Source organism: Podarcis vaucheri (assembly GCF_965113315.1).
Source record: "Podarcis vaucheri genome assembly, chromosome: 13".
NCBI classification, from domain to species: Eukaryota; Metazoa; Chordata; class Lepidosauria; order Squamata; family Lacertidae; genus Podarcis; species Podarcis vaucheri.
The window spans coordinates 3712278-3725121 of NC_138751.1; the positions used below are offsets into that span (position 1 = coordinate 3712278).

Sequence of the window (12844 nt, forward strand, 5' to 3'; positions counted from 1 at the left end):
TCGTCTTGCGGGGCACCACTGTATATCCCAAACTCTATATTTCAACTGGAAAAGTTGGGGGTCGTCTTATACGTCCAGTCGTCTTATACGCCGGAAAATACAGTAAATGCCTTAAGTAAATAAATGGTGAATGATAAATGAAAGCTTTGGCTGATCTCAGGCCACATCCCATCCCCTTGCACACTCCAACCTTTGTGCAATATCTTACACCCTTCTGGCCCTTGCAGAGCAAAAAACCAAGGCAAAGATGGCAACAGAGGGCTCACCCACCACTTCTGCTTGTCACACCACTTTTCCCTGGGAAAACCTGCTTCTTACCATTGAGTTGGAACAAAACTCTATCGGGTTTTCCACAGATTAATGTTGTCTCTGATTCAGTGGTCAAGAGTGGGGTATCCTTGGTGAAAGCAACAGGGCAAATGGAAAACTGCTCGGAGCACCCGTAGCCAGGAAGCATGGGGCAAGCAGAAAACCTCTCAGCCCCCTCATGCTTCCTAGGTGTGGGACAAGTGATGTGTGGACACCCTCCTGCCCCTGCCCCCCATTCCACAGCCCCTGTCCACCCCGGGGGGCCACTCACAGAACATTCTCGAGGGAGCGTGGCCGGATAAAAACGGCGATGGGGTGAAGTTGAGCTGCCTGCAGCCTCCGCACGGCATTGGCCGAAACGTCCAAAATGCAGTGCTTGCCCTGGGCGGGGAGAGAGAAATGTGGTCAAGAGGTTTCAACACCAATTTGTATTCCACTTCCACTGGTCACGCAAAGCCACAGCTAACCCATGGCCTCCCCAATCGCTTCCGCCTGCCAAAAATTTCCACTCCACTGGCAGGACAATCGCCTATTCTGTGCCCTCCCCTGCCCATACACAATTGAGGGGATATACACAGTATATTGTGGGTGTCAAGCTTCAGGGATCCTCTGCTACCCCCTCCTATAACAACCAGCCCCCAGAGACCCAGTCAAACAGGGGAAGGGGATAATTTGAGTCTGGTGCGTTAGCACTGAGCAAGACCCTGGCTGTGTGCTGCTGGAGAGCATCTAAACATCAATGGACTCTTGAGTTTTGGTAACCTCTCCCTGCTTGCTTTGTCCAAACCTTTCTGTTAGGGGGAGGAAGACCCAGGAAGTTGCCTACTCAGTCAATGGTCTATCTAGTTCAATATTGTCTATGCCAGTGTTTTTCAACCACTGTTCCGCGGCACACTAGTTTTTTTAAAAAAAGTCAAATTTTCGATTGGGGCGCCGTCCCCGGAGGGAGGCGGGCGAGTCGGGCGGCGAGATGTAGAGCGGCGGCGGCGAGGAGAGGCCGCCCAGCGCGGGGCTCTCGCCGTCTGCCTGCCTGGCTGCCTGCGAGCTCGGCGGGCAGCGCCTCCGTCCGCAGCGCCCGCCTCGCGGCTCTCATTCCCTGCCCCTGCCAAAGCTCACCCAGCCAAGCCGCGCTCTCCTTCCTGCCTCGCTTTGCTGCCTCCTCCCCCCCCACCCCCAAAGCTTGGAGGTTCCCCGGCGCCGGCCCGCAGGTTTGACCCCCTTCTCACACCTGTTTGCGCTCCTTGCACGGAAAGGGGCGGATGGGGAGGAAGGGGGCTCGCCGCTGCCTCCGCTCGCCCTCCCCCCCTCCTTCGTGCGTCCCTCCCGGCGTGACGCTGCGCGCTGACGTCACGGGGCTGTAACGTGGTGTGCCTCGAGATTTTTTTCATGAGACAAGTGTGCCTTTGCCCAAAAAAGGTTGGGAAACACTGGTCTATGCTGAGTTGCTTTCCTCAGTATCAGGTAGGAGTCTCTCACAGTCCCTGCTGGGGACTGAACTCTGGACATTCTGAATGCAATGCAGGTGCTCTACCACGGAATGATTTCTCAGAAACTCTGGCATTTGTTTGATTATTCGACTCTGCATTTCAGCCTACCTGCTCAGCCACCTCGCGCACTGACTGGACGCTCGTCCCGTACAGGTGGCTGTTGTACTGGCCGGCCTCGATGAACTTGTGGCTCTGAATGTCCTTCTCCATCTTCTCCCGTGAGGCAACAAAATGGTAGTCCCGCCCATCCACTTCGTACTCCCGTTTCGGCCGAGTGGTGTCTGCAGAAGCGGGAGTGGGGAGTCTCCGTCAAGCACAGGGGAGCAAGAGTAGCCCAAGCCAAGGCTTCCTCCTGAAGCAGAAATCCTTCCCATCCACCACCCATAATTTTATCTTGGGGCAGGGATAGGGACCCCGTCAGACTCACGTGGGACACAGGAGCCAAACTTGTCAGGGAACTCCGAGAGGAGGTCATCGTTGACTCGGTCCTTAGTGGGGCCCAGGATAATGATGGGTCGAGCGTAGTGAACTAGGGGTGGAAAAACCCAAAGAAATGGGAAATGGTCTGTGCTGCTGGTGAACACAACTCAAAAAAGGGAAATTGAAACAATCAGTTGGTTACAACCAACCACAAAGCAATGGGTGGGCTTCTGAGCCTTCCTCATTGTACAAACAACAACATCAATAATAATAATAATGTAATTCAGGGCTGAGGAAGGGAAGGGCTGAGCTAAGACAGAGTTCTCACCTTCCATTTGTACAACGGTTTCATAGCTCAAGACAGCATCTTCTCGACCTGGAAGGGAAAGAAGGAGGCTGTTAAGTACAACCTGTTCAACCCAAGCCCCAGAACAACCGCTCCTTAACAGGGAAAACAGCAAACTACAAAGGGCCTTCCCCAAACTGGTGCCCTCCAAATGTTTGGGGTTCAATTTTCAGCAGACCCCAGCCAGCACAGCCAAATGACGCTGGGGGCTGATGGGAATTGTAGGCCAAAACCCACCTGGAGGGTGTCAGGTTTGGGAAGGCTGCTCTAGAGCAACAGGGAAATAGGGGCAAGTTTAGAGCCAGCGTGGTGTAGAGTGTCAGTTTAAGACCTAGGAGAACTATGGTTGAAATCTGCCCTGGGTGGCTTTGGGCCACTCACTGTCTCTCAGTCAAATCTACCTCGCAGGGTAGTCGTGAGGATCGTATGGGAAAGGGGGAAGAACTGCACATGCCACTTCAAGTTCCTTGGAGGAAAGGTAGGATATATAAAAAGAGAAATAAATAAAATGGTGTGGAGAGAGAAGGGAGAAAGGAAAGGGGGGAAAGCCCCCACTCTTGCGGATTTCAAAGCATGGAAGTATTTCTCAAAGGACAGGTTTGGGTCGAGGGAAAGAGTGAAGAGGAAGGCCTGGAGCATCTTTCCTCACCCTGGTGCCCTACAGCTGTTTTGGACTACAATTCCCATCAGTCCCCAGTCAGTATGGGCAGGTGATGGTGCTAGGGGCCAATGGAAGTAGTAGGGCAAGACATCCAAAGGACCCAAGTTGGGGATGGGCAGCCAAGAGACAGAGACCCACCTTGAGAGCCTGATCCTGGCACCCGATCCTGGAAGGAGAAGAAAGAAAGAAAGAAAGAAAGAAAGAAAGAAAGAAAGAAAGAAAGAAAGAAAGAAAGGAAGGAAGGAAGGAAGGAAGAAGAGACAGAGGGAAGAACCAATTAGTCAGCCTCATGGAAGCCTTGGAATTTCTGTCAGTATGGGGGGCACCAGCAGAAGCACCCCCACCCCTGTGTTTAAATGCAAGAGTTACCAAACAGGGAGATGGTGTGGGGCTCTTATCTCAGCCCCCGGAGGGATGCCAGGAAATTTTAGGGTCAGAACAAACACTACAAAAGTAGCTCACGTTGACTCTGGGGACCATCCCCAGGATGAACAGGAGTGGAAAAGCAAGGCCCTTGTAACTTAGACAAAATAAACAAATGGCATTTGTAAGCTGCCCTGGGAGCCTTCTGTGGGGCTGAGAAGCAGGAGGATAATGAAAGAACTATTTCATTTCCATAATTCATGCAAGTGCTGAATCTCTATTTTTGTTATGTAACACACAAACACGGGAACCCCACAACGGAGCTCAAGGTTATCTGAAGAAACTGGCAGCAGATTCAGGACAAAGAAAAAGAAACACGTCCCTCACACTATGCCTTAACTTGCTTATGGGATCCGCTCCTAAAAGAGGCATCCACAGCCCCCAAATTGGATAGCTTGAAAACTGGATTAAACCAATTGATGGAGGAAACGTACTTCCTGCAGGATCACAGAGTTGGGAGTGTCCTCGAGGGTCATCTAGCCCAACCTCTCTACTCGAGCCTCTCTTTGAAAACTTCTTCACAAAGGAGAGTCTGCCACCTTGTGAGGCAGTCTGTTTCACTGTCAAACCAGTCATATAGCCAGGAAGTTCTGCCTAATGTTTAGCCAAAATCCCCTTCCTAAGAGGCTGATCTGGAGCCATAGAAAAAGATGCGTGGAAAAAAGATTTCTACTGAATCTGACTGCTGGTCCATCTAGCTTAGCATTGTCCAACACTGACTGGCAGAAGCCCTCCAGCATTTCAGGTCAAGGGCATTCTCAGGCCCTACCTGGAGATGCTGCCGGGGACTGAACCTGGCACCTTTTGCAGGCGAAGCAGATTCTCTACTCCTGAGCTATGATCCCTCCAAGATGTGCCCCTCAAACGTGTGGTCATCATGACACCCCTTAATCCACTCTTCTCCAGGCAAAACACACACCACTCTTCTGAATGCCAGTCATTTGGGTACAACAGTGGGAGGGGAAGGGAATTTGGTTAGCCCAGTCTTCTCTAACCTGGTACCTTCCAGCTGCTTTGGATTACAACTCCCAGCCTGAACAGCCAGCGCAGCTATAGGATGGTGGAGCTAAAATGGGAGCTGTACAGTGGTACCTCAGGTTATATATGCTTCAGGTTACATACGCTTCAGGTTACATACGCTTCAGGTTACAGACTCCGCTAACCCAGAAATAGTGCTTCAGGTTAAGAACTTTGCTTGAGGATGAGAACAGAAATTGTGCTCTGGCAGCGCGGCAGCAGCGGGAGGCCCCATTAGCTAAAGTGGTGCTTCAGGTTAAGAACAGTTTCAGGTTAAGAACGGACCTCCGGAACGAATTAAGTACTTAACTCGAGGTACCACTGTAGTCCAAAATATGTGGAAGGCATGGGCGTAGCCAAGGGGGGCAGGGGGGTAGCTGCCCCTCCTAAATCAATACAAATCAATACAAATCTGAGGTTCTATTCCCGCTCTAACAAAAATCCTGGCTATGCCCGTGGCGGAGGGTGAGAAATTGTGGAAGGCTGGCCTAGAGGCTAGGGGTGGAGACAAGCAAGTTGATCGGCAGGTCCAGTTCCCTGCATGTGGGGATTTGCCTTGTGTTGAAATGGCGCCCACTGTGTGTGTGAGAAGACGAAGCATACAGTGGTGCCTCGCAAGATGAAAAGAATCCGTTCTGTGATTCTCTTCGTCTAGCGGTTTTTTCGTCTTGCGAAGCGAGACCATTGACAGATTAGAGGATTAGCACTATTAGCGGCTTATCAGTTTATCGGATCAGCTGATAAGCGGCTTAGCGGCTTAGAAAAAGGGGGGGGGGAACCGCAGGAACTCGCAAGACATTTTTGTCTTGCGAAGCAAGCCCATAGGAGATTCGTTTTGCGAAGCACCTCCAAAACAGAAAACTCTTTCATCTAGCGAGTTTTCCGTCTTGCGAGGCATTCGTCTTGCGGGGCACCACTGTACTTGCACATTGGGGTGCAAGTGGGAGCCTTTTTCATCAGGATGAAGTTCTCCCTCTTTCACACATGCACACAAGAGTGCCTTTTTTCAGTTTCTACCAACAAGAGAGGGATGGAGCGTGAGTTACCTTTGCTTTTAGCCGTGTCCATTCCCGCCGCTCGACCCTGAGAGAGACACAAACAGAGGGCAGGGGCTTAGGGCAGTGACACAAACAGCTTCCCTCTGATCCCACCCCCTATTGCCAAGACTCCTTCACACATACCGCCTTTTGCTGGGGATGAAGCCAATCTCATCGCTGTCGCCATCCGGATGGACGCGCCGCGCCTGCCACCACTCCTCGTCGGAAGCGTCAATCACGTGCAGGACGTCGCCAAAATGGAAGCTCAGCGCTTGGCTCAGGAAACCGCAGTCCTTGGTCTTATCATAGTCAAAGAGCGCCCTGGGAGTTGGGAGGGAGAGGAGGTTGGCCAGGGGGTGAACACGGGAGCAGTGGGAGCTGGTGCCCATTGGAAATGGTGGGGCAGAAGGCAGGGAGATCCAACAGCAGGTGCAGCTAGAGCCTTCTGGGCTGGGGTCACATTTACACCATGCGTTTAATGCAGTCTGAAGCTACTTTAAACAGTCATGGCAGACCCTGACAAATTATGAGCGCTTTGGTTCTTTGAGGCTGGTGAGAATTGTTAGGAGATTCCCCACCTATCCCCCTCTTCAGATTCAGAGTGGTTTAACAGTCAATCTCTCTTCATGGGGAACTCTGTGAATTGCTGCTATTGGAGGAGAATGGGGGTCTCCTTACATCCCTCAGAACCTTTAACAAACCGCACTTCTCAGGATGCTTTGGGGCAAACCATGAGGGTTTAAAGAGGTATTGTATTGTTTTAAGTGTCGAAAATCAGAACATAGCTGACTTCCTGCATAAGGTTGTCTGGGGTGGTGGTTGTCTCTCTAATTCTGCATTACGCCACGTTCTCAATGGCAGCCATTTTGTGCTATGTCATACCCCCTGGAAGCCACTTTGTGATTGGCACCCCCAGCACTCTCCCAAAATTCAAAATGTGCCCACTAGTCCAAAAGGGTGGGCAACAGCTGATCCAGAGGGAACACGGTATGTAAATTCTGAAAGGGAACATTTTCTGCATTGACAGAATTGCTTAGATGGCCTGGGGATATTTGCAGTACTTACTTTAAGAAGAGCTAATCAAGGCTGTATATTGTCTCCCTGCTTATTTAACTTATATGCAGAATTCATCATGCGAAAGGCTGGGCTGGATGAATCCCAAGCCGGAATTAAGATTGCCGGAAGAAATATCAACAACCTCAGATATGCAGATGACACAACCTTGATGGCAGAAAGTGAAGAGGAATTAAATAACCTTTTAATGAGGGTGAAAGAGGAGAGCGCAAAATATGGTCTGAAGCTCAACATCAAAAAAACGAAGATCATGGCCACTGGGCCCATCACCTCCTGGCAAATAGATGGGGAAGAAATGGAGGCAGTGAGAGATTTTACTTTCTTGGGCTCCATGATCAGTGCAGATGGTGACAGCAGTCACGGAATTAAAAGACGCCTGCTCCTTGGGAGAAAGGCGATGGCAAGCCTAGACAACATCTTAAAAAGCAGAGACATCACCTTGCCAACAAAGGTCCGTATAGTAAAAGCCATGGTTTTCCCAGTAGTGATGTATGGAAGTGAGAGCTGGACCATAAAGAAGGCTGATCGCCGAAGAATTGATGCTTTTGAATTATGGTGCTGGAGGAGACTCTTGAGAGTCCCATGGACTGCAAGAAGATCAAACCTCTCCATTCTGAAGGAAATCAGCCCTGAGTGCTCACTGGAAGGACAGATCGTGAAGCTGAGGCTCCAATACTTTGGCCACCTCATGAGAAGAGAGGACTCCCTGGAAAAGACCCTGATGTTGGGAAAGATGGAGGGCACAAGGAGAAGGGGACGACAGAGAATGAGATGGTTGGATGGTGTTCTTGAAGCTACTAGCATGAGTTTGATCAAACTGCGGGAGGCAGTGGAGGACAGAAGTGCCTGGCGTGCTCTGGTCCATGGGGTCACGAAGAGTCGGACACGACTAAACGACTAAACAACAACAACAACAACAATCTGTGGTCACTCAGAAGTTGTTGGAAGACTCTAACTCCCATCAGAAAAGATGGGAGCTGTAGTCCAGCAACATCAGCAGGGCTATACTATTTTCCAACACTGGACGTAAAGAGACACTAAGTCTGGTTATAGGTTTCAGACTCAGAAACAACATAAAAGGGATGGTTTTAGTTAAAATGCCTCTCTGTTTCAAAGGAAAGAGGTTATCATAATTAATAATTGCTTATATGGAACTCGGGAGGGACACGGGTGGCGCTGTGGGTAAGACCTCAGCGCCTAGGACTTGCCGATCGCATGGTCGGTGGTTCGAATCCCCGCGGTGGGGTGCGCTCCCGTTGCTTGGTCCCAGCGCCTGCCAACCTAGCAGTTCGAAAGAACCCCGGGTGCAAGTAGATAAATAGGGACTGCTTACTAGCAGGAAGCTAAACGGCGTTTCCGTGTGCGGCTCTGGCTCACCAGAGCAGCTTCGTCACGCTGGCCACGTGACCCGGAAGTGTCTGCGGACAGCGCTGGCTCCCGGCCTTTAGAGTGAGATGAGCGCACAACCCTAGAGTCTGTCAATACTGGCCCGTACCAGCAGGGGTACCTTTACCTTTATCTTATATGGAACTCTAGCTGAACAGAGCCCTTTATAATTCTTATCCAGCCATAAAACAACCCTGACATGCTCCCATTTTACAGGTGGGAAAAGTGAGCCCAAGGAAGAAAATGGCTTTTGAACCCAGCCCCCATAGATCAAACTCAAAGGGACCTGCAGTATTATGGATTCCAGTGGTGCTCAGATGCTAAAATCTACTAGTAATTCAGGAGAAGGGGGCAGGGGGTGGCCAAGCTACTGAAGAGAAGGCAGCTGTGATCTCACCGGATGTAGAAACCCCTCTTGGGGTTGCTCCGCAGCGATGCTGTCCCTGAGCCCAAACTGCTGTTCATCAGCTGCTCCCGGAGGTCGTGGATCTTGGCCTCAAAGCGGCTGTACTCTGCAGTAGGTGGTTACAGACAGGGTCAGCGTCAGTAGGACTCAACTTCCCCAACAGAATCATCTAGTTCATTCGGCTACACAGCTGCCCACATGCCCACCCAACTCCACAACCCAGTCTTCTAAACCTTCCACCAGTCTCCACAGATCAAACCATCAATTTAAAGCACCATGATACCTCTTTAAGCAATCGTTGCTTCTCCCAAAGAATTCTGGCAGCTGTGATTTGTTATGGGTGCTAAAAATGGTTAGGAGACAGCCCACCCATTCCCCTCAAAGAGCTACAGTTGCCAGAGGGGTTTTACAATCTATCCCTCTTCCCAAGGCAGCCTTGGGAGGGGAAAAGAGGTCTCCCAACACCTTTTAGCACCTATAACAAACTACAGCTCCCAGGGTTCTTTGGTGGGTGAAGGAAGCCATGACAACTTAAAAGTGGCATGATATCGCTTTAAATGCACAGTGTCAATGTGGCCCCAGCCCCCCACAAACCTCTGAACAGACCCCATTGCACAGTTTCCCTCTCACCTCAACCATATTGGGCTCACCTGGGCCATGCAACTTCCAGCACCTCTTTAGTCTTCTCAATCCCATTGAATCCTACCCATCTACCGTATTTTTCGCTCTATAGGACGCACCCAACCATAGGACGCACCTTGTTTTAGAGGGGGAGAACAAGAAAAAAACCCCTGCCCAGCGCCCCTTCAGCAAAGCGGCAGGAGGCGCTGCGCAGAGAGGGGGAGAAAGTTTTTTCCTTGTTCTCCCCCTCTAAATCAAGGCGCCATTCAAAGTGCGTTCAGTCACCTTCAGGCGGCTACCTTGGAAGCCTGGAGAGTGATAGGGGTCTGTGCGCACCAACCCCTCTCGCTATCCAGGCTTCAGTGAAGGCAACCTTCAGTGAAGGTTCCTTTCGACCTGCTCTTTGGGGCTGCCGGGGGGAAGCCCTCCCCCCCCCAGCCTCAAAGAGCAGGTCGGGGAGCAGCGGAAGGCGAGCTCCCCGAGCTTGTGGAGCTGGTGGTGGGGGGAAGCGCTGCCCCCCAGCCCCAAAGAGCAAAGAAGCCGAGACAACGAGCGGGATGCATCCCGCTCCTGTCTTGGCTTCTGCCATAGCCGCATGCAACCTCTCCAGCCGGGGGAGGCTGAACGGGGCTACGGCTTCTTTAGCCCCGCGCAACCTCTCTGGCAGGCAGAGGCTGGGAGAAGGGACTGACTGGCCGCGGAAAAGCCTGCAAGAGCTGTGCAGAGCTTGCGTGCGGCTTTTGGGGGCTTTCCCTGCCTGCCTCCCCCCTGCATTCGCCCCATAGGACGCGCACACATTTCCCCTTCATTTTTGGAGGGGGGAAAGTGCGTCCTATAGAGCAAAAAATACGGTACCCACAGACTGCCCCCTCCCTTTGTCACACATGGCCTTGCCCTACATGTGCCTGCAACCAACCAACCAACGTAACTTCCCACCCTTCTGTCTTTCCATTTTCCCATCAACAGGCACCAATCGTCTCTCATGTGGTTCCTTGACCACCTTGCAATCTCTCCATTCATTCATCCCTGAAGGTGAAAATGCTGAGGATTCTCCCCTAGGACATCTTCATCACCCCTTACATTGCTCCTTGGATAGCAGGCACCACTGCCCCCCCCCCCAATTTGGCAGCGACAGGACCATTTCCCAGGCAGTTCACACACACACAAATCTCTTCCCTCTCAGGAGGGGCTTCTGCAGAACAGAACTCACCATCCGGTTTGTACTGAGCAATGATGGTGACCGTCTGGCCGGCGTTTTTCAGAGCAATGGCTGCTTGTTCGTGTGTGGCGTTCCTGAGGTCCACACCGTTGACCTGGGAAGGAAAACACAACCAAAAAGATCAAGAGGCTGGGCCAACTCTCCAGTGAGATGACAACATCTGAGGCTATTTGCCTTAGAAAAAGAGGAAGGTAAAGGAAGGAACATAATAAAGGTGCATAACATTATTCAGAGTGTGGGAAAGAAGTCCCTTCAGGCTGGTGGTGGCTTTTTGCAGGGGGGAGGGATCCTGCAACAAGTCATGGCTGTGATAATAGAGCATTAGCAGTGGATTTATAGCAGGCTACCAACACATCATTCCACTTTATTACTGCCATCTGGAGTGCTTTAACTCTAGAGTGCTTTAACAACCACAACTCTGGGAATTGTAGTTCTGCAAGGGGTATAGGGGCATCCTAACAACTCTCAGCACCCTTAACAAACTACAGCTCCCACAATACTTTGGGGGAAAGCTATCACTGTGGTATCATGGTGCTTTCAATGTATGGTGTGAACAAGACCAAACATGGGACAAAAAAATAAACCAGAACATTTATGGTATAAAAATTTACAGAATTGCAGGAGGAGGTTATGGAACATGAACTAATTAGAAAGAAAGCAGCATGTCCACACCAAAACATTTGCAGAAATGTACCATTCTGAAAGTGGGATTGAGTATAAAAATCACCCCAATACTATCATGAGCACAAATAATCATGAATTCAGAATAAAAAAGATGTCCAGAGGGGACCAAAGTGGACAGAGAGAAATTTTTCCCTTTTGTAATACAGGAACCCAGCAGGATCATAAAACCAAGTTGAATGTTGGAAGATTCAAGACAGACAAAAGGAAAGATGTCTCCATACGGCACAGAGTCAAAACTCTGGCTTTTGCTACCACAAGATGTAGAGATTGCTTTAAAAGACAAATTCATGGAGGAAGAAAACCGTGGGATAGCTCAGTTGGCAGAGGATGAGACTCTTAACCTCAGGGTCGTGGGTTACAGCCCCACGAAGGGCAAAAGATTCCTGCGTTACAGGAGGCTGGGCTAAACGACCCTCATGGTCCCTTCCAACTCTACAGATCTCTGATTCTATCAACAGCTACTAACCAGGGTGGCAATGAGCTGCATCCAGGATAAGAGGGAGCTGGTCTCTGAATAACCGTTTGCTTGGGGTTGTGAGCAGAAGATGGGTACTGCACTCATGGCCTGGTTATGGACTTCCATTTGGGGCACCTAGTTGTCCATTATGGAAAACTGGACTAGATGGGCCTTTGATCTGATCCAGCAGGGCTAATCTTAATTCTTATCAAGGGAGGTGAGCATCATTTAGGTTGAATTGCCTCTTCCAACCAGGCACCTGCCAACGCAGGGATAAGGAACGGTTCTTACCGAGAGGATCTGGTCCCCTTTCCGGAGCTCCCCACTGAGGTCGGCCGGCCCCCCAGCCAGGATGAAAGAGATGAAGATTCCCTCGCCATCTTCACCCCCAACAATGTTGAAGCCCAGCCCTGTTGAGCCACGGTGAATGACAATGCGGCGCGGTTCCCTGCAGAAGGAAGGAGAGCAACAGGAGGAAGCTGGAAGCAGCTTGTTGACTGCGGAGGCAGCGGCAGGCAGCAACGAGCCACCAACTCCAAATGCCCGACAGGACGGTGACCTACACAACCCCCACAGGAAAGAGGAAGTTTGGGGCTGGCTGCATTACTACCCTGTGCCAAAATATTCGCAACTCTGGCAGCCCTGAGTAGCCGGATATGGGATGGATGAGATGCACGCGAGGTGATGGGGGAAGATGGGTGCAGCTTTGAACTGGGCAACAGAGAGAAACTCTTCAGGACCACGGACAGCAACTGCTGCTTAGTGGTGCTATGGGGAAACAGAACAGCCACGCCCAGAGGGAGGAGCCAGAAAGGGCACAGCTTACCTGGGTATATCCTCCTCACCCATCAGCTCCTTAGGGATGGGGGAGTACCTCCGAGGGGAGGTGGGGGTCATGGCTTGTGGATAGTCTGTGCCCAGGTAGCTCTGGTGACCAATTTCATTGTCGAGATGCTGGGAATAGGCTGTCAAAATGCAGGAAAAAAGGAAAAGATAAAAGCTTTAACAGCACAGTGGAAGGCAGTGAAACCAAAGTTATGAACGCAACATTGAGAAATGCTCTTAAATCAAGCTGGACAACAACAGATCGTACCACATGGTACGTTAAACACTTTGCTAACTTTCTAAATCACCCAAAATCCAGCAGTATTTATTACTGCAAATGCGGCAATAAAAATGCGAAATGTGTGGAACACAAAAATCTACAGTTTTTCAAGCATCTTCGGTTTAGGATAATTTTCCACCATCAAATCCAGTTGTGTCCCAGACAGCGTGTGAATTGACACTCCCTTTTAAC

General features: G+C 50.6%; 1 protein-coding gene across 17 annotated transcripts in view; it reads right to left on the reverse strand.

Annotated features, from left to right (window-relative positions):
* Positions 1 to 12844, reverse strand: part of DLG4 (discs large MAGUK scaffold protein 4) — a 147319-nt gene that overhangs the window by 6068 nt on the left and 128407 nt on the right. For 16 of the 17 annotated variants that reach the window (XM_082197579.1, XM_082197578.1, XM_082197577.1 and 13 more), the window contains 11 exons: positions 12374 to 12512; positions 11839 to 11995; positions 10398 to 10500; positions 8558 to 8672; positions 5845 to 6021; positions 5710 to 5746; positions 3362 to 3389; positions 2545 to 2592; positions 2224 to 2325; positions 1905 to 2077; positions 581 to 690 (listed from right to left, as the gene is read on the reverse strand). In XM_082197579.1, the coding sequence (XP_082053705.1) occupies positions 581 to 690; positions 1905 to 2077; positions 2224 to 2325; positions 2545 to 2592; positions 3362 to 3389; positions 5710 to 5746; positions 5845 to 6021; positions 8558 to 8672; positions 10398 to 10500; positions 11839 to 11995; positions 12374 to 12512 (1189 nt within the window). Of the gene's footprint in view, positions 1 to 580; positions 691 to 1904; positions 2078 to 2223; positions 2326 to 2544; positions 2593 to 3361; positions 3390 to 5709; positions 5747 to 5844; positions 6022 to 8557; positions 8673 to 10397; positions 10501 to 11838; positions 11996 to 12373; positions 12513 to 12844 lie in introns of those variants that run through there. The other variant, XM_082197576.1, reaches the window with a different exon arrangement.